This window comes from Globicephala melas, chromosome 13, assembly GCF_963455315.2.
Source record: "Globicephala melas chromosome 13, mGloMel1.2, whole genome shotgun sequence".
Taxonomy (NCBI): Eukaryota; Metazoa; Chordata; class Mammalia; order Artiodactyla; family Delphinidae; genus Globicephala; species Globicephala melas.
Genome location: NC_083326.1, coordinates 28,935,102 through 28,961,396, shown reverse-complemented (window position 1 = coordinate 28,961,396; position 26,295 = coordinate 28,935,102). Strand labels below are relative to the sequence as shown.

Genomic DNA, 26,295 nt, shown 5'->3' with positions numbered 1-26,295 from the left:
AACAGAGCTGGAGAGTTCAGGGTTCGTTTCCGACAGAGATCACGGCTAGGTCTGCTTATCTGTGAGTCTTTGAAACTCTGTTCAGTGACACGATGTGACTTGTTGCTGTGGCTGTGTTGGAAAGATGGTCCTATGTCTCGGTTTCAACTGAGAAGGCTCGACTGCTTCCTCGGGGACTCAGCCCCTCGCACTGTCACCCGGCCACCCACGACGACCTAGGACAGCACTGCCAGAGGAAGTTCACGGTCTCAGACTCCAGCATGCTTGCAACGCACAAAATGAGGTAGAGCACACAACACTTCTGTGTGGGCCTGGCTCAGCCCCGCCGCCCGGCACCTGCCCAGGGCCCTTTCCTGACACGGGGCAATGGGCAGAATCACCAGCACGAGACTGTGCTTTGATCAGATGACAGTGTGCTTTGTTTTCATCTGAGAAGATAATAAATAAATCAGGAACTCAGAAAAACGTCCCAGTTATGACTGATTATACTGCCTGACACCCGACACCTCTCTGCAGTTTATTGAGCACAAAAGCAGGCCTCGCAGGCAGTCAAACTCTCGTTGGGGGGGCGTGCGAGAAAGAGAGCAGAGGCTACAGTAGCGTCATACCTATGCAGTGCTCTCTTGCTTACTTCCTGGCTTGTACTGGTGTCACGGTCCTAAGATGAATTCATCAAAGTTTTCTTAGGGTGGTCAAGTTTTTAAATGGGCTTCGTAGAAAAGTTAAATCATTTAATTTAAGAAACAGCAGGCCCTAGTTTATTGAGGAACTGACAAGTCTTGGAGGCTTTTCCGGTTAAGGAGCACAGATATCTCATACCGTCTGACCTAAGACTGTAACAGCTTTTTTTTTTTTTTTCCTCTTCATTTTCCTTCAATCAAAGTACTATTTATAAAATACTTTACATCTTTTAAAATTTTCCAATTATAGACAAACCTCCCTAATACAAAATACTAAAAGTGCAAGAGTATAAATTAAGAGTTTTCAACCACATTATACAAACATTACCTTTTTATTGTACAGGTTTGATAATGCGAGATATGTACTCACAACTGCTATAACGTTGTGAATAATTCACGGTGGTGTCTGTCTGTAACTTGTTCCCAACTGCTGGGCTACACACCACACTAGAGAACACTACATCCACATAGCAGCTACAAACATTTAAATTAAAAAAAAAAAAAAAAAAAAAAAAAGGCTTGTTACTGACAGGTGCTTGCACACGAAAAGCATGCTCTTTCCTAACAGAACTTCACAATTTTGCCTGCATGGAAATAACCCACTTATTTATAGTAAAACAAATCTTGCTTTAAAAAACAAAAATCACACAGCCAGATGTATTCTGCAGTACAGAAGCTTCCGTTAAAGTTGGGCTGTATTGTCTGTTACCCGCATCATCTTAACATCATAAATACCACAGACGAAGGTACTGCCATGCTACACGGCGCCGGGAGCACTAGACCACGTCTTCGAGATAAGAGTTCTAAGGACAGAGTTCAAGTTTCTAACTAATTCGAACAAAACCACTGAACGAGTTTCCTGGAATAGGGCGGGGAGCCCCCTCTGGGCACTGCTGGGCTTTGGAGGGACGGAATGGATGTGCTCTGAGCCCCTTCTGTTCCCAAGGTGGCTCTCCGAGGACGTCTCTTTTTGACTTAAATCTATTTCAAAGGTTGCCGAGTTCTCGAGGACGGTCAAGCTCACGGCGAAAGGCGCACCGGGCAGCGGGTGAGGCCACCTCGGGCAGCCACCCGGTGACGTCTTTCCTGCTCTGGGTGAATGGGGAAGGGGACCCATAGGGCAGGGACGTGGCTAGTTAATCCCGATCTCCTTGTTATCCTCAATGAACCGCGTGAACGGCCGGCCGGCTCCCGCGTCCGACTTGGCTTTGTCCAGCCCTGCGATGGGCGGGCTGCTGCCAGGCCGCGCCTTGTCCAGCCCGGCAGCCAGGGAGCCCAGGGAGGGGAGCGCGCTTCCCCCGAGACTTACTGGGAGCTGAGGGAGGCCTCCGTTCTGGATGACGGAGATCTCATTGTTCTTCATGGCCAGCCCGTTGGTGATGGCTGCGGCGTACTGGTTCCAAAAGCTGGGGTCCACGTTCATGGCCCGTGCAGCCAGATCCTTCTGGAACATCTCGGAGAACTTCAGGGCGTCACCACCCAGCAGGGCCATGGGGTTCTCCACCGACAGGCGGCGGCCGCGCCTGGCAGGGGCGTTGTTCCACATGTGGGTGCCCATGTGCACCTGCGGGGGACACGAGACACACCTGGGCGTGAGTGCACCCAGCCCTGGGGTCACAGAGACGCCCGGGGACCTGGGGACTCCCTCCAGCTCCTTTCCTTGCCCTCTTCCCCAGCCTAAGCATTCCTTTGGGACAACAAACTTGTTAGGTGAGCTTTCCTGAGCATCTTATATTTGAACCTGCAACGTTTCCTTCTGTCAAGTACACAGAGCTGCACAGCTGGATGGAATCATTTCCCCCCTAAGGCGTCAGACCCACGGGCCACCCGGAGGGTCCCGAAGCTCCTGCCCCGCCCCCCAGAACCCCTGGCTTCACTGTGCCCGTGCCTGGTTTTCTCCCGTCTGGGCACCTGTGGTCAGCAGAGCCCTCAGGCGGCTTTCACGCTACCAGCAAGCGGAGGCCACAGGTCCCCGAGGGCTCACTGAGACCCACGCAGGCGCCTGACGTGGGCTGCAAAGCGGCACACTCCCCTGAGGGTGTGGGCACGGCCCTGGACGGGTCCTCGGTGCCCGGCCACACACTCCACACCTCCGGGGAAAACGGGCGGCGTGGCCGTACCTCAGACGCAAACGTGACGTCGTGACGTCGCTGTACCGTCCTCCCCTCCCCCGGCCCTCAGGTGCCCGCTGGGCCCTCGTGGCAGCCAAGTGGCCAGAACCACAGATCTGACCCCTGGCCTCGGGGCGGGACTTGCATCACTGGCGTCACCTGCGAGCATCTACAGGCCCGGTTCTCTTGGTGTCAGCGTCCCACTGGCCTCCGGGCAGCGCCGGCCCTGGGCCTGCCCTGTCAGCCAGCGAGCGTCACCCCGACGCCCTGCAGCCACGCAGGCAGCACCAGCCCTCAAGGGGAGGCCGGGCCCGCGCGGAAGGCAAGCTCCTCGCTGCCACCGGACACGCGTGGGAGCACCGCAGGCAACGCGCACACGCAGGCACACACACGGTGCAGACTCACCCATGACACACAAGCGCGCTCACACCACACGCCACGCAGGCACACGCCGCGCTGTCTCTCGGGGGCTCGGCAGCAGCCGTGCCCCTGGCCAGGACCACGGGAGGTGGACGCAGGGGCTTCCGGGGCGGCCCTCACCTTGAGGTTGCCCTTGGTGGTGAACGCTCTCCCGCAGATGGTGCAGCCGAAGGGCTTCTCCCCGGTGTGGGTGCGCTCGTGGATCTGCAGGGCGCTGGCCGAGGAGAAGGTCTTCCCGCACGACTGGCAGTTGTGCTGCTTGGGCGTCCGGCGCGGCGGGGGGGCCAGCATGGGCGCGAGGCCGGGGCTCATCACCGTCGGGGGCCCCGCAGGCACCTGGATGGGAGCCGGCAGCGGCGGGCCCTCGGCCAAGGGGCCGGCCTTGCTGTGCCCGTTCACTTCCGTTTTGATCGTGGCGGGTGCGGAGCCGGGACCCAGGCTCGGGGTGCCCTGGCCGGGACCTAGAGCAAAGCTGGGGTCAAGCAACTGGGGAAGCGGCTCGCGCAACCTGTGGGTCAGCAAGTGCTGCTTTAAGTTACCCAGGGTGGAGCAGCCGCGCCCGCAGGCCGCGCAGACGAACGGCCGCTCCTTGGTGTGCCTGCGGAGGTGGATCTGCAGCGCGCTCCTGCAAGCAAAAGGCTTCGCACAGACACGACACGCGGTGCTCGCACACTTACCCCGATCTCGGCTCAGGAACAGCAGGCTACAGGGCGCCTCCTCCTTGATGGCCGGCCGGCCGGGGTGGGGGGCCGTCAGGTCCAGCGCCCCTCCGTTCTCGGGCCCGGGGGGCGGGCTGTCCTGCCTCTCCGTCTTCAGCGGCGGCTCCGGCGGCTCCTCCTGGGTGCCGAGTCCCGGGGACTTAGAAGGCAGGCTCTCGCTGTTACTGTTCCCGGGCGACAGGGCCTGCAAGGAGGATGACTCGGACAGGGCCGGGCTGCCCGCGCTCCGGCTCTCCAGGTCGCCCACAGCTGACGAGGAGTCGTTGCTCAGACGGTCGCTCTCCCCGGACCCGTTCTCCAGGGACTTGAGGGCGGTCATCTGGGGGCAGCTCATGACCGAGTCCATCATCTTCATCTGGTTCTCCAGGGCGGCGATGCTGGAGATGACGGACGGCGGGGAGGGCGGGCAGGAGCTTGAGAAGGCCAGCAGCGGCTTGGATGGGTCGCCAGCCGTGTCCTTCAGCTCGGCGTCCTCCTCCAGGGAGTTCTCGTCCATGTCATCGTCGTAGCCGCTCAGGGCGTCCGTGGCCTTCTCGTCGTAGGGCAGCTCGGCGTCCATGGCGTCCTGGAAGCCCTCGGGCAGTGGCGTGTTGGGGATCTGCCCCCCCATGTGCATGCGAATGTGCTGCTGCAGGACCACGGCGTTGGTGAACTTCTTCTGGCAGATGGGGCAGGAGTGCTGCACGCGCAGCGGCGGCTTGGCGCGGTGGACCCCGAAGTGCGTCTTCAGGTTGCCCTTGGTGGTGAAGGCGCGCCCGCAGATCTTGCACTTGAAGGGCCGCTCGCCCGTGTGCGTCCGGTAGTGCATCTTCAGGGCGCTCTGGCAGCTCAGCACGCGGTGGCAGATGGCGCACTGGTTGGGGTCCGTCACCTTCTTGTCGATGTTCTCCACCAGCTGCTGCAGCTTGGAGGTTTCGGACGTTTGCATAGAGTCAAGCAGCCCTCCGAAGGGAAACTTGGCCTTGAACTGCTCGGCGCCGGCCGGGAGGACCGGGCTGCAGAGGCCGGGGGACAGGCTGCTGTCCGCGAGGGCGGACGCGGCAGACACCTGCCCAGTGGCGGGGACGTCCCCCGCCCTGGCGTTTGTGCAAGGCAGGCTCATGGGCTCGGTCTTGGGCAGGGAAGACCCACCGGGTGCCGGCTGCGGGGACTCGGCGGTCACCACCTCGGAGCTGGTCAGGCCTGGGGACAGAGAGGGGCACTCGCTGGACGCCGGCGAGGGCCGCTGCGGGGAGCGGCTGGCGGGGGTGAGGCTGGGGGAGTCGGCATAGCTGCCGAGGCTGACGCCGGGGAGGGTGGGCGGGAGCTGCATCCCGACCGACGTGGGCACCGTGGGCAGCACGGGCTTGCTGTCCAGCCAGGTGGTGGCCGGCTTCTCCGGGGGCAGTGACATCCCGTAGGGGATCCCGGAGCAGGTGGGCACGCTGTCCAGGTACTCGGGGACGGGGTAGGGGTTCATCTGGATGTGGGGGTACTTCTCCTTGTGCCTCTGGAAGTGGACCTTCAGGTTGCCCTTGGTGGAGAAGCGGTTGCCGCAGATGTTGCACTTGAAGGGCCGCTCGCCCGTGTGGGAGCGCAGGTGGATCTGCAGGGCGCTGTCGCTCCCAAACACCTTGGCACAGAACCTGCACTTGTGCTTGAAGAAGGGGTCCTCGGCGTTGGCCTTGGGCTCGAACACCGACACATTGGGGGGCTTGCCCTTGCGGTGCTTCATGAGGGCCGACAGGGGGTCCAGCGCGCTGGCCGTGGCTGCGATGCTGACCAGCGGGTTGGGGAAGATGACACTGCCGGCGGAGGTCTGAGGTAGAAGTGGGCTTGGCAGGCTGGGCGCCGAGCTGAGGAGGGGCCCGGGCCCCAGGGCGGGGGGCGTGGAAGCGTTCTGCGGCCGGCAGGGGGCGCCGGAGGCGCTGACCGCCGGGGCCGGGGCAGTGGAGGCCGGGGCCGCGCCGGAGGACGCCGGGGCGCCGGGCTCGGGGCCGGAGGGGCCCCCGCCCGGGACGTGCGGAGTGCTGGCTCCGGACGCCGGCTGGGCCAGGTGTTGGGGGCCCTCGTAGGCGGCCGGCTGGGTGGCAGGGCCGGGTGCCGTGGGGACGGGGGCGGCCCCGGCTGAGAGCTGCAGGGCCGAGTGCGCGGCCAGCCCCGGGAGCTGGCCGGAGGTGGGCAGCGGGGCGCTCTGGGCCCCCGTGGCCGCTCTGGGGTTCAGCGGTGGCCGTGGCGGCTGGTGGTTCATCATGGCCACCTGGCTGCGGATCTGCTCGATGAGCTGCAGCTGGTGGATCTGCTGTTGCTGCAGGGCCATGAGCTGCTCCAGGATCACGGGGATGGCCACGGCCGCCACCCCGCCGCTGGATCCCACGGCTCCTGCAGCCCTCGTGTTCTGGGAGAACTGTGCCACGGCCACCTTGGTGCTCAGGAGGGTCTCCAGCGTCACGTTGGTGTTTGGCATGCTGTAGGCGGCCACGGGGGCCGGTTCGGGGACCTGAGGTAGAGGCGGCTTCCCTGCGTGCGTGGGGCCCGGGCTCTGGAAGCTCTTGTCCACGGAGGGGCCCACTTCCATGGGCTCGTCCTCCTTCTCAGGGGCCCTCACCTCCCCGCCCTCCCCGCCCTCTGTGGGGGCCGTCTCCTCGGCAGCCTCACTCTCCGTGTGCTCGCTGGGAGAGCTGGCCGGAGAAGGTTCTGGAAACTCTTCAGAGGGCGGGGCCGGCTCATCTTCGCTGACGATCAGCACCAGGGGGTTCTTGGTGCAGGCCTTCTTGTGCTCCAGGAGGTCCGTCCACTTGAAGAACTCGGCGCAGCACTTATCACAGACGTGCGTCTCCTCGCTTCCACTCCGGCTCTCGTTCCCGCTGTCCCCGTCCTCGGCGCCCTCCCCGGGGGCCGCTGGAAAAGCAAGACATTACATCAGCCAGGGCCTTGCGAGACAGCCTGCCCTCCATCTCAAAATTCTGCACATAAGTAAAATCAATATTTTTTATTTTGTACAAATTACCCCACTTCAACATTTCTGACGTCCCGGCACGCGTATCCTATGACTCTTTCTAGCTAGCTAATCATTTTCTTAGCACCATCCATCGAATTATGAGGCTCTATCAATTGTGGATACCGCTTCTTAATGAAATTCCATAGACGCCATTGATTTCCAATATTTTCATACAATCTGCAACCACCCTGTCTGCTGGGTACAAAGCCAGCTTTCGATGGGCTCATTAGGACTCCCCCGACCACTGGGCTTCCTCATTTCCAGCAAAATTAGAGATGCCTTTGCCAGTTCACTTAACATTGCTAAACTAATCTGTAACCTTTCAAACTCACGTCAGCACCTGACAGGAGAGCCGGCCGCTGCCACTCTCCCGGGCTTGGACCACGAAGATTTATTATCTTTATGCCGCGCCGAGACATTAGAGATTTAATGTAATTCTGCAGAAGCTTTCAGATCAATGGGCATTTATTTCATGGAAGAAATTTCAGCTAAATACTTGCATTTGTAAATATAACAAGGAATATATAAGCACTTCTTACATCTCTGCTCAGAAAAACAATCTCTCCAACTTGTAGTTTGATCAACAGATCAATCCTGTATCTTTTCGGCCATCGTACTTTCCTCCAGAGAGGGTACATTTCTACATTTCAGGATTTGCCAAATGAATACCATCAATATAGTCTGGGCCTAAAATTAATCACGTTTAATACAATTAATTGGCTCTGTCAGATGCAATATTTCTTGGCTAAATGAACCAAAATTACATGTTATTGTTACTGGTCAATCGTGTTCTGCAGACTGCTAACAAACTAGAAATTATATATTTAAAGTTCATTTATGCTGACATGTTTAACATGAGAATGTTGTAGTCACACTTTTTGTACCTATTTTCATCCATTCTCATAGAAAGACATAGCAAATTATATACTTGTGCCATAGTGGAAACCCTCTAATTGGTTACACATGTTTAATTACTGTTGTAGGCAGCGACTTCCTGACTCCTATACCCTCTTCTGCCGAATAACAGCCCTGTTTAATCAACAATTCTCATTCACACCTGATCAAATAAATAGCTATACGGGAACAAGAAATCAACATCTGATGACATTCCCAGCTCCTACTTTTTTGGGACGTTGGGGTGACAGGCAGCGTTCAACGATTCCTCAGGCTCCACATGCCGGCCTGGGTAGCACTGCCTTGCGACTGCTTTTTGTCAACTTGTGGATGGAGTGACAGCAACAAATCAGCTTGAACGGAGACAAATGACAGCTGCAAATCGGCCCTTTGTTGTCGTGCATAGTTGAGTGTGAGAGCCACACATCCTCAAGTTTGCGTCCCCGGAAATCGTTTACTATTGAAACATCGACAAATGGATTTGCTAAGAAGGCTCCAGGTTTTCTCTTTTAGAGTTTTAGGAGAAGGATTCGGCACTGATCTCAGTAGAGAAATCTGATGTGTAAAAAAACATCCTGTAAGAATATGTAGTCCCTCTACTGGAAAAGAAGGTCAAACTATTCTTTGAGGCTAGCAGGCTGCTCTCCATGAGGTTGCTATTTCCAGGTAATTTATACTTGCCTTTAAAAAATGATTAGCAGTGTTCAATTAGCATTTTCTTAACTGGCTCAACCATTTGAAGGGGAAAAGAAGTTAGAGCTTGCAGCCCGTAAGGACCTGCTAGACTTTTAAACTGAATTCGGTGCTGAAGCTCAGACTGCAAGAAGTCTCATTACCGTATGAGGGAGGAATGTAATAGGTGTCTGTAATGAGGTTGAGTGTAGCTGGAAGCAAAGACACAGCTGATTGATACTGCAGATAGGAGCGTTAACAAAATAAATACTCGGAGTACTTAACTTTGTTCAATGTATGCAAAAACTCATCTGAAACCTGCAAAGGTTATGGAACAGGGCAGGAAAAACCCCTCAACTCTTCAGGTAAATAATTTCTTAATGACTGATAAGAAAACAGGGGCTATCTCAAATTTTAGTTATGTAGTTTAAACATTATCACACAGTGCAAAGAATCTCTGCTTTTAAATTTCTTTACAATAGTAGAATGTTCTCCTGTGGACCCACATATTAAAAACGTAAGTGGCCGTTAAAAAAAAGTTCATCGGCACCAAGCACTCAAGTTGGAAGCCGTGTTACGGTACATCATGAACTAGTGTAATTATTAATCATAACTGAACACTACCACTTTAAAGCTATGATACAGAAGGCCTGCCGTACTCTTCACAGAGCTTTTTAATTTTAATACTTTTTAAAAAGAAAAACACCAAGAAATTAAATATTGCTAATTTCTTGAAATGTTTTTTACATTTATTCCTTAGAGAATAAAAATGTATAGCTTACATGGTATACAAAAGCATTCGCATGGTACATACATTTCAAATTTGACACAAACACAGTGTATACTGTGTCCAAAGAATTCTTTTTCCTAAAAATTATTATTGAAGTACAGTTGATTTACAATGTTGTGTTAGTTTCAGGTATATAGCAAAATGATTCAGTTAATTTATATATATATATTTGTCTTATATATATGTTCTTTTTCAGATCCTTTTCCATTATAGATTATTACAAGATATTGCATATAGTTCCCTGTGCTATAAAAGAATACTTTTTTTTTCACATGGAATATGTGCTTAGGGACAATTCACTGAGAAAATGCTTAAAAATTAGGCTGATTTCTGGTAAAGTGCGTTGACTGTTGGAAGAATTAACTAATTATAAATAAATTATATCTTCACAGAGGAACATTTCCCAGATTTTCTTTGTAACAACTGTGGCGTGTGAAATAGAGAAACGGGACTTTTATTTTACACTGTACTTTTCTCACAGGTCTTAAGCAGCCCAAAGAAATCTCTATTTACTTTAAAGATAAATTTTTACATTTCTATTGGTTTTTTCCATGTGTTAAGTATTTTGGGTTCACCTCCAAACTCATGGAAGTTGGGAAGGTAATTTTCTTCTTCTCCCATTGGCAGGTTAGCAAAATTACAATTATTTCTCCATTGTAGAAACTGTGCATAGAATAATATTTAAGTACTATTTACCAAATAATAAGCCATTTTGTTTAACGCAAATTGATAGTTACCTAAACACAGTGAAGATATTCTTGTCAAAGTAATATAAGCCTCCACTGTATTCCTCTAAAATTGAAGAAGGAAAGCAAAACCGAAGGGAGGAAATTGGGTGAAAATGGCATTTGGGACCTGTTAGTTCGTTATGTTAGTGAACCTAACAAAACAAATAATTGTTGGATTTTATAACCCAAGTTTCATAATAAATTTGCCTTTTAACGAAAACATATTTTAAAAACTACAATAAGCGAGGGAAAAACATTCTTCAATACAATTCAGATTTTTTATTGGGGGCAAATAATTTAGAATCACCACCTGTAATTTTTCTTACTGGGGTCTGTATGAAGTACCATAACGTGATCACTTCAACTGTTATTTCCACTTGTTTCACGATCAAAATCTCAGTAGGATTAGCATTCCATAAAAGTTACAGAGAAGCACAAATTTCACAAGACAGTCTTGAGTACAATGAATGCAAATGAAAAGCCTCTAATACGTCATGTGTGCAATTGAAATTTTGGGTGCATATTTTAAGAATGTTTTCAAACAACAACAAGCACTTCAACTGAATTGGTTGGTAGGGGAGAACCAAAACGAGCCTGTTTCACTAGGGACACAGCTCTTCAGAAGCAGCAAGACTGCAGTTGAGTCCAGAGTGAAAGCAGCGGCCTTCCGCCACATTCAGGAGAGCGAGATGCAAAGTAAGTTGTTGTAACTTGCTTCGATGGCAGTTCCGTTACAGTGATTACGTGCATCGTGTTACAGTGTAGATGTGCTCATCTGGAAGCAGTTATCTTTAAAAAAATGCTGTCTATATAACTAGAAAACCCATATAGGAGAGATCTGACAGCAGCTCCAAATTTTATCATGCAACTTCCAAAGCCCTTAATCCTGCCATTGTTTTAAGCCAGTATTAGGTCGGATTCGAATGTATCCAACTACCTTTCAATTAAATTTACATGTGTAACTGGCTTTTCATTCTAAAAATAGAAGTTATTATATCCATTTGTTGACATGGCTCAAAAAAGTTTGTTTCAAGGTGAAACCACGTCAAAGCCACTGCAACAACAGTACAAGGTTTGAGAAATTTACTTCCAATGCAATGGGAAAATTCTTTCTTCCTTTAAGGGGGAACTGAAAAACAAGCACTGTTAACATTATCATTAATGTCGAAATAATTTACTTTTTGCATACTGGCTCCTCAATAACTAAGGGACTTCAAACTGTAAATAGGCAGGGGCCTTACAGTGCACCAGGGTTCTCTTAGAACTAGTGAAGAAAAATGCCAACCAATGAATGCGCCCAGTAACAGAACTTAGCCAAGAGTCTTCCCTTCTTGGTTAACGGGAATATTTGGCTGAGGTTACTTTCTGAAAGTACCACCCAGTTTTGCTGTATCCGCGGGCTACCAATGCGAGGAAGAAGACGTATTGGAAAGAGCTCTCTACTTTGCTAACACCAAGGATGTACCAGCCATGGCTGTGAGCCGGGTGTCTGCACGTAACGCCGAGTCTGTCCTCCTGAACGCAGTCAGGAGGAGCGAAAAGCACGGAGGCTAGAAGAGGAAGCTGTTTCAGGTGGAGAGGAAACGTGCAATTCGTTTCTACAGCTAGCCCCACGCTTGCTATTTATGCCTGGGATTTCCAGCGCTTCTAAGCCTCACCGTTCAAACGTTCTTGAGTAAGCGTGCCGCCTCTGGGGGCTGCAGGAGGGGGAAAGGGTGCCACCGCCTTTCAGAGAGGCCTCCAACCAAAAAACAGCTCCAATAGCAGTCTTAAAATGACATGATTTTTTTCCTTCTCACTGATAAAAAATGCAGAAAACGTTTAGCAAAAATGTCCCTATTCTTAGGACAACTCTGGGTGTGAAAGGATCCCCTTCCCACTGCTCTCTCAGCTCCGATTCCTGGTCTGCTATACAATACACAAGGATCATGTTATACAAGGATCATGTCTTCGCTGCCTGCAACAGCATATGCGGCCTTCCAAATAAAAACGACGTGGCAGAAGATGGACAGAATGTTTACACTCACGATGATCTTTTAAAGCCACGAGTTAAAAGCGTGCCTGTAACATAGATAAGAATATTTGAGACCAGATGCTTTCTTTAAAAAATTCAAACTGCAGTTCTCAGCAAGGCTTTCTTATTCTCTCCTTCCAGGAGGCTGGGCCTTGCAAATCAGTAACCGAATTACAAAGGGCAGTAAACAGGTGTTTGATAATTCTGCTGATCAGGCCCAAACCCTCACCTTCATTCTGCCACCCTTTTGCTATGCATTTTAAATCCCTTACAATTAACGAAAAGAGAAGCAAACGTTCCTTACCGGGAAAAGGGATGTTAACTTCTCCACTTTAATCAGTAACTTGAAAATGCCACGTGGGTCTCTAGGAAAGGAATCCTTACTTTCTCCTGTGCCTTTTCCATCCCCTGAAAATCTAGGAAGCATTTTTCAAGTTTTCCCAAATTGTTAGGAGACACTATTTTCTTGCAAATTAATTCTTTTTAACTCCTTATGATAGCTTTGAATCCCATAAAGAAAGATGAATTATCACATACTGAGCCCAAGCTGTGAAGCAGGAGGAGACAAATAGAGACCCCTACCGTGTTTAACAATGTAGAAGAAATTCCAGACGCAACAGAAAAATTTTGTCCTTTTCCTAGACCTCCAAGCGTGTGAGCTCGGAGCGGAACAGCGGAGGGCGCTCGTGCCTCGCCCAAGCCGCACTGACCCGCAGGCCGCTTCCGCCGACTCAGCGGCCCACGCCTCAAATTTGTTAAGTAAGGACCACCTGTGGCACAGGCGCCAAACGTCTTCTGTTTAAAACATTTGCGGTTTTTCATCTGTGGGGTGATGCACCAGGGAGGGGAAACACTGTTTCCTTTATGGACACACGCAGATGGAAAGCGGCCACAACGTTCACTTGTGTTAACTATCTGCTGCATCAAATAATAAGATGTTTGTTACACTTTAAGGTTGCACAATAGTTCTTTCACTCACATGTTACGCTGTAATCTTGCTTACGATGAATACACGAGTATCACTCTGCCTCACCGAGAACGCCCAAACCTGGAATACAGCGGCAAATGCAAACAATTTCCATCAAAGCTCGGGGAGGGGGAAAAACAAGGTCTGTGCAGGGTCACCTTCGGTTCAGAGGCGGAGGTTTAACCTCACACATGAAATTAAACGTGCTGCTCCACGACACCCCTCTGCGGAAGCGCCTACGGGCCTCGACACGTTACTTTTCAAATCCACCGCGCATAAAAACACATAAATAAGCAAAGCCACTTAGACGTATAAACACCTGGGTCTAAACAGCCCCAGAGCAGCAGGAACTACACGGTGTCCGGGAACAAGGCGCCGATCAACTGTAACCCTCGGACTGCTTGCACTCGGGGTTAGGTCATTAAATCATTTCCCTGATTTGTCATCACCTCACCGCACTGTTCCATTTCTACGGGCGAAGTTTACACACATGCGAAAAATCATCCAGGAAAAGCCCTGCCCTGGGGGGCTGAAGCTAGCGGCTCTGCAGTGCAGAGCCCTAACTCAATTACCAAACGGTGCTGTGAAGAGGGCACTCTGGAAAAGAGGACCGAGAACGCCGGCGAATGAAGACCAAGCGCCACGGCACCTGCAGGGTTAATTAAACAGTTCAAGATGTAACAGCCACACAAAAGAAAACGGTTCTCTCTCCCTCTTTGAGCACTATAAACACTTGTGCTGCACTAGATGGGCATTTGATAAACCGAGCAGCACAGAGCAAACTCGTGGGTCCCCAGTCCGCACTCGGAGCCAGTGTTAACACTTAACAGAACACTGGTGAGTCCTGTTGCCAAGGTCAACAGCACAGATGCACTCATTGTATTATGAGCTTGACATCTAGTGGCCACCCCCGGCAGGGCAAAGCAGGCAAAGGTTAAGTCAGCAGGTCTGTCGCAGCAGCACCCTGAACCACCCACCTTCGCGGAGATGGGTGGGAAGCTGCCAGCCCTCTGCACGCCCTCCTTCCCACAGACCCCAGGCCACCAAGGCTGGACGCTGTGTGGGCCCCAAGGCTTCCCGGGAATTAGGAGGGGAGGGGTCCCCGATGGTTAGCATAACGAATCTGGGATGACCGGAAAAGACAGGCCCACGGAGGGCACCGCGGAGTTGGACGCCACCCTGGCAGCCTCAGGTCTCTTTGGTGGGCAATGGTTCAGCCCAGAGAACTCTTGCCTTCAACAAACAGATCAAATCCTAACCTCTAACATAAATAGAGCCCATTACATTATTTTATTATTTCAATTAATATCTCACTTTCTGCGATATGACTCGCCTTATTTGCTTGGGAATCACACAGTTAACTGCACTTTAGGTCATAAAGGTGTTCAACTTAACAAGAGAAAAAAATCTAAGGACCGGGCTCTTTTTTTCAAATGTAAAAGTTTATGTAAGGTAATAGTAAAACATTCAATTTCTACACAGACTTTACTTATGCCTGATTTTATATGAAGTGTGTGGCAACTTCACATATGCTGTAACTACAAACCTGTCCCACCAGTGGTAGAATTAGCCCTCATCTTCACAAGACTAAGATATGCTGTTCGTATCCTAGCAACTGGTCAAGAAATCATGAAGGAAAATGAAAACTAACAAAACCTCTTCCTATTATAAGTATTATTTAAAAATTATCCTTCTTGAAACTATATGCAGCATTGAAGGATGGGGCATGATCTCATTGACAGTTAAGAAGGTTTTTATTTCATGTAAATAAAATACTTACATTTAAGAATGCTAAATTCTAACTGGTGGTCAGTACACAGAACGGAAACCTTGGTTGTACCTTTACTGAATTCCCCCCAAAAGAAAACGTTCTTGGAGCTATCTCGGGGTGAATGGCAAAGCCTCTTAGAGATTGTACTTGAAAATGAAATCTGACCCACTTTGGCCTCCTTTTGCCATCATCTTGTACACAAAACATATAATCAGCTTGGTAAGTAATTCCTGCTGTTGGTCCATACCTTCTTCATTTTCTGGCTCTAAACAGATCAAAAAATATTGCATTATGAGTAGACTGTGGAAGTTTAAATGTGCCTAAAAAAAACAACCCCTTAACTGTAACATAATCAGCTCTTTCTCTGTAAGGTGAGAATTAATTGGCATGCTTTTTATTGGCCACCAAATTATGCATTTTTAAATAGCTTAGGATTTTAAATGTCATTTAAAAAATAAACGTTCGCAAATTCTTCTTTTCCTTTCCCTCCCTGCTTAACTTACTCCTTACCTTTCATGTTTCAGAGAAAACAGTCTGCCTAGGGATGTCAGAAAGTGGCTTCTGTATTGTTTCCTTTTGGAATGCTGAATTGTAAGTGTGTGAGTGAGTGCCCAGAGCTCTGAAGGCAAGCCATGCACAGACAGATAAAAGAGAAAAGATCTCTTCACCCAGGGCTGGGGGCCTTCTTCCCCTTAATTCAAACACGGTCTATGAACACCACTGGTAAAGTCTTAAATCACAGGATCATTTAAAAGGATTTTTAAGATAGCCATGTAACTGTGAGTTGGCAGAAAATAAAAACAAACAAAATACAGGATGGCAAACTGCTCTAAATTATAATATCCTTTTGTTTCTCCTTAAATACATACTTTCCTTCTAAGGGCAGTATAATGTATCTTTCCTAAGCTGTATTTTATCCAGTGAAGGACAGCAACAAACACCTTTAAAGCTCTTAGTAGGAGTGTAAGTGCTGTTCCGTCATTAGAAGTTTTAATTAATTTTTCTTAGAACAAAAATATTCGTCTGGCTCAAAAGATTTCATTATTGTGGCATACATTTAATTAACTTAATCCTAAAGCTGCATCCCACTTATTTCTAAATTTTCGGAAACAGGAATGAAACAATTTGCAATTTTAAAAGATAGTACCTAGTGGGAATGTAAGTTTAGTCCCAGTCATCCTTAAAACACATTTTTACAACAGGATAACTTTAGAACTTAAACGTAAATCTTTATCACTTTTTCTCATTCTACATATGTCATCATATTTCATTCCTGCAATAAGGTTTGGAGAGCACTGAAGCATTTTTGGACAGCTATCTTTTCACTGCTTGCCTAAAAACCAAAGCCTGAAAGATAATAGTCAGATTTCTTTTTTTTTAAAGAAATAAAGTCTTCTACTGTAAATTAATGTGACTGCCTCCCCCCACATTATACTAAAATTTTTGCATAGAATATTTGTGTTTCATATCATTATCAAGAACCTTCCATTTTATTGCGGGCATCTACTGCTTTAATTAACATGTAACATCCGAAGGAATACAAAGGAATTATTTACTTCGTTTCTAAAACACTGTAACCTAACTTAGGTCGCTTATAACTTCATGCATAGTCTGTTGATTTCCACTGCATTTAACAGAATATAATTTGGAGAATATCTGATTCACGTTGGAGTAATTTAGTTTTCACAACCATTTAGCTTTAAAAAAAATATTTTACTTAGTTCTCCTCCTGATGACGGTCAGTACAACAGAGCAATCTATATGTGAACGTGCCTTAAGTGAAGAGAGAACAGACTATCTTTTATGCTCCATGAACAATCAGCTTCAGAATAATTAAATCAGAAAGAACTATTTTTTAAACAGTTCGCCCGAACAATCGAGGGAACACACTACTTGACTAAGGCTCAGCCCCAGACAGGCTATTTCTGGCCTGTTGCAAAATACGATCAGGAACTGTGGCAATATCTTGATTACAACCCTGAATGATTGTGAAAAACACAGGCTGACAGAAACTTTAATCCCACGGTGGGTAAAAAAAACCTGAATGTGTTTCACCCCTAAATAAATTCAGTAACAACAAGGGGAATTCAAAAGAGAACTTGTGAATAATTTACTCCATCTTAGGTTTTCAAATAAGGGCTCTGGACCCCTCCACACGCTTACACTAGGAGGTTCACCACGCTCTCATTTCTGAAGTGAAATTAAAATGAATAGCAGTGCCTCAGCTTGTTAATTGTTAAATACAAGGGGTTTTACTCTATTAATTAAAATATGCTTTAATAAAAGGAGACATTGCACATTTTGATAACGACCCTACAAAGCTGAGAAGTATTTACATTGTTGCATTTTGGGGCGGTTGTGAAAGCCGATTTTAAGCTATTCAGGAGCCACAATAATAAAGCTTTAAAATTCCTCACTGGGATGCAATGTAGTTCTTTTGAAGGAAAGACTGTCTTTCTCATTCGGCAGAAATAAATCCATTCATTTGATCATGTAGTCATTGAGGGCAATAGAAAACAAACCAAGTGTGAGAAATTCTATGTGATGAAGTAAACAAAACAAAAAAAAAATCCATTTCCATGACAAAAAGATTCTTTGTCCTTAATCTACCCACCATATGCAAGCGTTTCTTTTTAGCATATCTCCCGTTCTAATCTTGGGTGACCAGGCGACACAGATAAGACTCCCTTACCTCCGCTGCGACAAAAAGACCCTCACGAGTTCTCAAATTTTGTTTAATTCCTGAATTCCCAGCCGCGTAAGAAGTCTTTACTCCCGTTCTCCATTCCGATGCGGACGTACACCGGCTTTTGCAAACTTTACGACACCGCACGCTAAACTCTTCAACTTTTTATTTTCTGCAGGCTAATTCTCAAAGCGAAAAGACGCGTATCTGCTCTAAACCACTTAGAATAGGTTAATCTAAAAAGTTGGCCGGCCTATTTTGTAGGGAACAAACTACTCGATGCCCGGGCTCCGGGGCAGTGGAGGGTCTCCCTGCGTCCCGCGATCGCGCCGCGGCCGCCCCTCCCGCCCCCTGGGGATCCGCGGGCAGCGGGAGGCCGGAGCGGCCGGGGCCCTAACTTCCCGGGCTGGGGCGCGGCCACGGCCAGCCGGCTCCTCGCCGAGCGCTAACTTTCGTGGCTCCTACCTTCCCTACTGGATGGGCAGGAAGTTCCTACCCGCCAGCTGGCTGCAGAGTTGCCCGCGGCGCCTCCAAAAGAACAGGAAGAGGCCCCAGAAAACCGAGAGGCACCAGAAACGTGCCGGGGTCCTACCGCGTGCAAGGACCACCCCCCCGCGCCGCTGCACAGCTCACCCCGGGGTTAATTCCCAAGGCGGCCATTAGGAAAGGCCAGGCGACACCGACTTCCTACTGTCCTCGGAATGGGATCACTGGTTTGTCGGCTCGCCCGGAACCGCGGGCTCCGCGGCCCTCGGGCACACAGGGCGGCCGCTGGCCAGCCGGGGTCAGGGCGGCGGACCCGCTCCGAGCGCGCACCGGCCAGGGCGCCGGGCGCCTAACAAAGCTGTCCCGGCAGCGGCCTCCCCGGCCCGCGTCCGGTGGTGGGTGAGCCCCGGACGCGTCCCCGCCGCCGCGACCGCCCTGGGGACGCCGCGATCGCCGAGGCCGGCCCCAGCGTCCGGGCGCGGGGAGCCCGAGGGGCGGCGCGGAGGCGGCGGCGCGGCCCCTCCCGCCAGCGCCCGGCTCGGCCCGCCGGCCTCCGCCGGGCAGCGCGGACTCCGAGCGGTCCCAGAGCCGTGGCGCCTCCGTGCGCAGCTCAACTCCGGGCGGCCGAGCCAAGTTTACTTCTCCCGCACTCCCGCGCCGCGCGCTCCGGTGGAGGACCGGGTCCCCGGGCAGGCCCGCCCGGGCCGAGCGCCGCGCGGCAGACACTGGCTCGCAGGAGCCGGGGAACTTCCCCGGTGCGCGGCGCCCGCCGCCCGCGCTCCCCCCAGGCCCCCGGGCGCCGCCGCGGTCCGCGGGCCCTCACCGTGCTCGGGAGCCCCGTCCGGCGGCGGCAGCTCCTCGTCCGACTTGAGGTGCTGGGGCTTGGCCTGCTTGCGCCGAGACATGCTGCTAGCGGCGCGCGAGCCCCGCGCGGGGAAGCGGCATCAGCGGGGCGGCCAGCGGGGACGGCGCGGGGCGGCCGGGCGGGCGCGGGGCGCGGGGCGCGGGCGGCGGCGGCGGCGGCGGCGGTTGCGCGGGCCGCGCATGGGGCTGAGCAATTAGGCTGGTGAATAATGCATGGCCATTAGCGGAGGGCCGCGCCGATTGGCCGGCCTCCAGCGGACTCGGGCGGCCTATGCAAATGAGGCCGCGCTCGCAATTAGCGGCCGCGCGGCGAGGAGGGGCCGGCGCCTGCGGGACCCGGGCGCGCGGCCGGCGCCGCCTCACATCGCGGGCTCCGCTCTCCTCGGCGCCCGGTGCGGCCCGGCGGGCCGGGAGCGGCGCGGGCCGCGGCGGCCGCCTGGCCCCGGGCACAGGCAGCAAACTTTGGCGGCGTCCGCGCGGCGCCTCTCCGCCGGCGCGCCGGGCTCGCCCCTTTATAGAGTGTCTGCGCCGCCGCCCGCGCCCCGCGCCGCGCCCCCCCCGCCACCGCCCGCCGCCCCTCCCGGAGCGGGCGGCCGCGGGCAGGGCTCCGGCCGGCGCCTTTGTCTCGCCGGGCTGCTCGGGCGCCGAGCCTCCTGCGCTCCAGGCGCGGAGGGCCGGCCGGTCGCCTCCACTCGTCCGCGGCGGCTCTCGGCGCGCCGGCCCCGCTCAGGCTCTGGTGTCCCCTCTCTCCGGACCTTCTCTCCGGGCTCGTGTCCCCTCCGCGGGCTCCCCCGGCGGCCGGCCCGGCCCGGAGGCTCGCGGCCGGAGCGGAGCGGAGTGCGCACGCCGGGGTGGCGGGACTTCGGCAAGACCAACTTTCCGGTTCGGAAGCTGCGCGGGCCGAGCGGCTCCTCCCCTCCCCTCCCCTCGTCCTCCCTCCCCTCCGCTCCCACCCCCGTCTCCCCGCCCCCCCACCCCCGGGCCCCTTGACTCCTGAGCGCCCGCCCCGCCCGCCGCCGCCACCGGGGCCGCCTCAGCCCTTCGCCCGCCCGCCGGGCCTCCCCGCCGCCAGCGGCTCCTTAAATCCAGGGGAAGGGAGGGGATGACAGGGCTCCGGTGTCCCCCCCCACCAGTTCCCTTGCCCGATGGCTGCAGTCCTGGGGCGCCTGTGGCGTGGGCAGGGGGCGCAGGGTGCCCCGAGACCGCGTTACTGAAAGTTCCAAGTCCACAAAAGTCCTGCGCGCGGCCCCCCGTGTTCTAGGACTGTCGGGGGCGACGTGGGGGGAGGGCATGTGAGGGGGAGCGCACATTCGGACCGGCCCAGCATCCCCGGGCAGCCGGCGCCGCGCGCTTCCCGCACGCGCACCCAACCTTCGCGGGTTGTCAGGCACGCGCCCTCGCCCCCGCGCGCGCAACCCACCGCAGACGTGCACACGCGCCGTCGCCCACTCCCGCGCGCTCATTCCCGCGCGTGTCCTCCATCGCGAGCGGCTGCTGGGATGTGCTCCAGGCCCCGTCGCCGCAGAGCCTGCGCCTGTGCCCTCGCCCCAGCGTGTCTTTTTTCATTTCCTAAATTTATAATATTTGTCCTCACAAGTGGCCCTGTCTGGTACGAAGCTTTAGCACAGATGGCCTCCCGGCGCTTCCCCCAGGGTCGCGTGCTGGCGGGGAACAGCCGGCGAGCACACAGCCCCGGGCGCCCAGAGGGCTGCGATCTCCCTGCGTGGCTGGGCGCGGGGCTCTGACTAGTGGGGATCCCCCGCCCCGGCTGGACCCCGGCACCGCGCCGCTCGCCCGGCTCTCCAAGGGCTGCTTTTCCGTTCTAGAATCTTCCCGCTACCCAGCCGCGGTTCTCCCGCGCGCCTCTAATTGTGTAAGTTTCACGAAGCAACAGCTTTGGGCTCCAGGAAAAGCGCAGGAAAATCATACAGAGGAAGGAAGTGCACAGGTTGGAATCATCTCCAAAGAGACCCCGCCGCCACTTTTGCCACCCTCCTCCCAACCAATCCCTGAAGGTCGGTTTTGCTTTGCTGTTTGGTGGCAGGCGTATTCATTTAGGAAATTTTGTTTTTGAAAAGAAAAAAATGACATCTGAAAGATGTTCGAAATCTAGAGTTACCCCCCCACACACACACACCACGGTAGGGCTTTTATAGTTAAGCTGTGGGGAGAAAGGTCTGTATCGCTAGTGCGCTGTCAACTTTGGCAAATGCTGCAAGCATTTTGGGGACGCTCTCGCATCCGGCGCAGAGGCGCTCGGCAGTGAAAAGTTCGCAGCCAGGGTTTTGGGGCGAGCGGGCCAGGAACTCTCCTGGCAAAAGAGTGGCAAAGAGAGGAGGAGGGAAGAGGAAGGGACGTGTGTTGGTGGGGGAGGGCGGTGGTAGAGAGTGGAAGTTTCTTGCAGAATTTACAGGACGGACCAGAGTTTGGGGAAGTTGCAGCGCCGCAGCAGAGAGGTAGATGTCTGCTTCCCGGCAGAGAAAGAACACAAAACGATCGTCGGTGGGTCGGGTTAAAGGTGCACTGCCTGCTTAATTCTCTCTTTTTTCCCTCTTTTTACAAAAATCGACACTTTGGGGAAAAGAAGCAAACGTAGGTTCCCGCGGCGTCCGAAGTCCCTCAGAGGAAGCCCGAGCCCGGCTCCCCGGCAGCCTCCTGGCCCGGTGTCACCGACTCCTCCTCTTTGGGCCGCTTTGCACGCACCGGCCCCACCTTTTTTGTTCCTAAAGCCATTCGTCCGCCCCTCCCAGCCCCCCACTCTCTCTCCGACACACTGGCACGATTTCCTTAGGGCTTTCCCGGACTCCTGAACGACACTGCTTAATTCCGTCGACTTGCTCTGCATTTTCTACGGTGTGCGGCCGTGGGGAGGATCTTAAGTTCCTCCAGCGAAGGCGAAAGTGAGACCCCGGCCCTTTATCTGTAAGAAGCGAGCTGTCAGATTGCAGAGGTGTCGCGCCCGCCCGCGCTGCGCGTTGTAAGTGCGGAGACACAGCAGGCTGGGCTCGGCGCTGCGGTGAACGCAGTGGTTCCCCCAAAGTGAGCGGCCGCGGAGCAGGACACGGAGCTCGCGGTCTGACCGGTCCGGCGTGGGGTGCGGTCCCCGCCCAGGGCGCGCGCGGTGGGGTCGCCTGGCCGAAGGTGCGGGCTCCACCTCGGCCCCCGCGCTCTCCACGCTGGGATTTCGTTGAGAAGATGGAGCAAAGACTTGGACGAAAGAGCCGGGGAGGCTGTGAAAGGGGCACCTACACAAATTCCCCGCCACTGCCAGAATGGTGCGGATCAGTAAATTGTGTGGCGCACCTTTTAAAAAATTGATTCGGGTGTTCAAGATCAATAAAATTAAAAAAAAAAGTAGAGGCCGAAAATAAAAGGCGAGTTACCTTCTGAGTTAACCTGTTCTCCCTTCCTCGCCTCCCTCCACCGAGGTCTGAAACTTTTCTTTAATTGTTTTTATTTAGTGCAGCATGTTTTAATGAAAGCACAGGCGTCTAAAGTTTGAGTTCCAGCAATAGGTTTATCGCCAGGCGACAACGTGTCAAGCAGAATATCTTCACAGATGAGGTACAGGATGTGTCCTCCAGTCACGCCCAGACTGGAGGACCCCCGGAGCTGTGCATCAGAGACGCAGACACCGAGTCGCGCTGGCGACACACAAGTCCCTACCGTCACATGACCACTGCCTATTAAAATATTGTGATACCTAAACACTCTTGCAAAAACAAAAGTTGCTTTTCTTCCCTATAATTAAATCTAATTTGTTAATTGTCTTTCCTCTTGCAATGTTGTTTTCATCTTAGGAGGTGACACGTTATTATTTTGTCTACTTAATAATATTATTTACAAATTAATACTGTACATTTTACATTTGTGGAACGTATAATTAGGTGTTTGATTAATTTGTATCATTTATTCAGATAAAACAGAAAGCCTATGTGCAAGATTGATTTGACAAGGGGATGTTGGAGACTTGCTTCTATTTTAATGTCCCAGTTTACTGAAGCTACTGGCTTTCCATCCACAAAAGACAGTTTTGCATAAGGTGCATTTGTTACTTTATTTACAATGTGCTTACTTCCCCAGCTACTTTATACAAAAAGAGTATTCAAATGTTAGGGCTTTATTTTCTCTTTTCATTCTTTTTTCCCCTCCCAAATCAAAGTTCCTTTCTTCTTCTCCCTGGCCTTCTCTCCCCTGTCTCTGGTTCCTCCCCCACCCCAACTTTTGTTTTAGGTCCTTACCATTAAATCCAGCGTGATTTTGTGTCTTTAATGCTGTGACAAGTGACTGCTAATTGGTTCTCACTTGAGCAAAGATATTACCATACTAATATTATTATTGGTAAGAAGAGGTAATTGATAACACCACCTGCCACTCTGGGGCAATCATGATGATAAATGTTTCCATCAACAGGAAATCTGTACTTGGTGTACCACAGCCCAACGCAAACAGCATGTCAAGTGCCAATTATAAAGATGTTGCTTTTCTATTACATTTGGGCGGGGGGCTGGGCTAGAAAACGTGTAGCCAAAAATCATACGTATGTGTTTTTTTTTCTGACCGTCTTGCTCACCCATTTGAAAATCACTTTCCCTGTAAAAATAAAATGCTCTCCCTAAGTAACCCAACATATAGCTAACTGCCATGCCCACATTGCACACAACTCCTGCTGTCGCCCCCTCTGCTTTCAAAGCTGTTGAGATAAATATGTCTAAATATTTTTATAGATAGGTGCCACGTGTGTAATATATAAATCCATCTAGGTCTGTGTGCTCCGAAGCTGTCTTGTATGTTCTTTCCAGGTCGGCTTGCAACCTCACATGTGGGCATCACAGGCAAACATTCCATGTCTTTTTCTGTCACACGCAGGGAAACATCAGCACGCAGCCATTCGTCTTCACACTTAGGGACGCAAAAAGCCATGTGAAAGTACTTCTCCTGTGACCACTGAGCCGCGTATGTGGGCTGCATGTGGGCCCGGCTGGGGCACTCCAGCATGTATGATTCCATAATGGCCAGCTAAAACTTTGACTCCCTTGCCCATAGGGAGGCTCAAACGATTATTATTAGCTTGCACTATTAGATGCAGGCCTCAAAAGGCGAAATCAGCTATTGATAATTGCAAGAAGTATACAGCAGCTACTGTATCGATCGGCTTGTCCCTATTCCCCTGGTATGGGAGAGATAAGAAGACTCACTCTTTAGTGCAATATAATTTCTTTTGACCTATCTGCTTGCTACAGACTTATGATGAATAGCCGGACTGGTTAAAGTCCTTTATCACGAAAGTTACCCCTTGATATAATATTGATTCTTTATAACTAGCTCCAAACACAAAAATCAAACTGTCCACTTGACCATCATCATCATCAATATCATCACAAAGCCTCCGGAATAGAGATCAGCACGAGCCTGAAAACGCTTTCTATAATCTTCCCGGCTAATCTTTATTTGCTGATGATGAAAAGAAGGGGGGAGGGCGGGGGGCCAGAGGGAGAGTGAGCGGAATGTCATTTGGACGAACACTATATTTATATGTGTACATACATTAGGCCGAGAGCAGGCGGTCTCTGCTCGTGAGCACGCGCGCGGGCATCGTGACCACCCTCCGCAGGGCTCGGCCTGCCCACCCGCCCTGGGGGAATCGGGGAGCCGGGAGGCCCAGGGGATTGGGGGTGGAGGGAGACAAAAAGGGCTCCGTGCGAGCTGCCTGACGGCAGGCACAGGATGAGACCCTCCGCCTCCTGTTCGCTCGAGATCAATGTCGCGCGTCCTTGGCTCTCGGGCCCGCTGCGCTCCCGGGAGCGCGGGCGGCGAGGGGCGCACGCCGGGTGGGCTCGCCGGCTTGGAGGGGCCGCGCCGCCCCGAGGAGCACATCAAAAGCCGTCCGTCCGGGCAATTCGTGTGCATTTCCCCTATTAACAGCATTTCCTGCGCCCGCCCCGCCCCCCGCGCCAGCAGGCTGCCCGGACGCGGGGACGAGCGGCTCGCGAGCGTGCCCGGCGGTGTGCGAGTGCGCGCGTGTCTGCGCGTGGGCGCCCGCGGGGGTCCCCGGGCCAGGGGGCGCCCTTGCACGCCAAGGCCCGGTCTAGGCCGAGTTTCGGGCGCGTGTTGGGAGGAGAGGGCCGTGGGGTGCGGCGGGGGAACACAGGGAGGACGCGGGCGGAAGCCTCCTGGCACCTTCTCAGGCCCAGCGGCCGCGCCTACAGGCACTCAGTCTCCAGGGCGGCCGTCTTCGGGGCCTTCGCTTCAGTGGGATCCGAGGGACCCCTGCCCTCGACCCCTCCGCAAATCCTTCCCACCCGCGTTTCGGCAACCCTCAGACGTCGCGGACCAAGTCGGGGCGGGGATGTGAAAAGCGAGACCAGCCCACCGCATCCTCCCCGGCTCCTAATCCGCGCGGCGGCGGGGCCAGGGCACGGAGGGTCCCCCGTCGTCCGGACGCCACTCAGTTTGGAGGACGTGGCCCGCTGTCCCAGTCCGCCGTCGGGCCCACCCGACGGGCGTCCGGGGCTCCGCGTGGGGTCCCTGCGGTCGCCTGGCACGCCGGGCTGGGGTCTCGCAAGGCGAAGCTGGAGTGCTTGGGGGTCAGGCGCCGCCCCGCCCTGGGCCCGGGTGAGACCCCGCGAATTCGGCGCGGGCCGGTGGGGGAGGGGCGCGGGTTCCCGCGCGCGAACACGCGTGAGGCGCCTCGCTGGAAAGCACAGCCGCTCTCCATAACGTGTTCAAAGACGTTTTAGGAAGGCGGGCACAACTTTGATGTGACCGTTCCCATCGGCCTTGGCTTCCTCATTATCACAAGTGTCGTTTGCTTTGGCTCCAATCTCTGCAAAAGCGCAGAGCTGAAATTCTGCAGAAGCCGGCCTTGCGGAGGGCTCCTCGAGGTCCCCGAAGCGCTGTGCTGGCGACAAAGACCACTCAGCCCCAGTGCAGGTCCGCTCCCGTTCCGGGTGGACGTCTGCGCTGTGATCGGACGCCCCGGGCCTTTCACTGAACGGACCCATTCAGGCTGTCCCTGAAGGTCAGGCATGGGGGAGAGGAACAATTAGTCTGTCCACATCCTCCTGGAAACCATCAACAGCAAGAGAAAATCGACCTGGTAGCAGAACAAACAGTCTCCCACTCAAACCGTGCAGTTGGATTGATGAGCTAAATAAATGAGTAAGTTTGTCCGGACACGTGGCCCCCCCTCGCTAATGACTGTGCTTGGCCTGTGTGGATGCAGCCAAGGCACAGGGTGCGTCTCTCGGCCTTCCCGACCCGTGCTGGGAAAGGAGCGACCTTCTGCTCTTACACGTGCCGGGGAGCCCTTAGATCTGCACATCTCTGCTTCTCCCTCTGCACTGCTGGCCACTGCTGGCCAGTGTTGCCTAATGATGTATTCTGCATCTTGAGCTGTATATGTCTGATTCATCCAGACTTTTCTGTTTGAAGTCAGACATGAGAGGAGTGATGCAGAGGCCCCGCCATCACAGGGTGTGCTCCCTGCCCTTCCACGGAGGGAGACACTGTA

General features: G+C 52.9%; 1 protein-coding gene across 1 annotated transcript; it reads right to left on the bottom strand.

Moving 5' to 3' along the window:
- Window positions 1-1,201: 1,201 nt before the first annotated feature.
- On the bottom strand, window positions 1,202-18,888 carry SALL3 (spalt like transcription factor 3). The gene is made up of 3 exons (XM_030868293.2): window positions 18,742-18,888; window positions 3,332-6,810; window positions 1,202-2,244 (listed from the first exon to the last, which is right to left on the bottom strand). Exons 1-3 carry the CDS (start codon window positions 18,821-18,823, stop codon window positions 1,813-1,815), a joined length of 3,993 nt encoding a protein of 1,330 aa, XP_030724153.2. The 5' UTR covers window positions 18,824-18,888; the 3' UTR covers window positions 1,202-1,812.
- Between the last annotated feature and the right edge of the window lie 7,407 nt (window positions 18,889-26,295).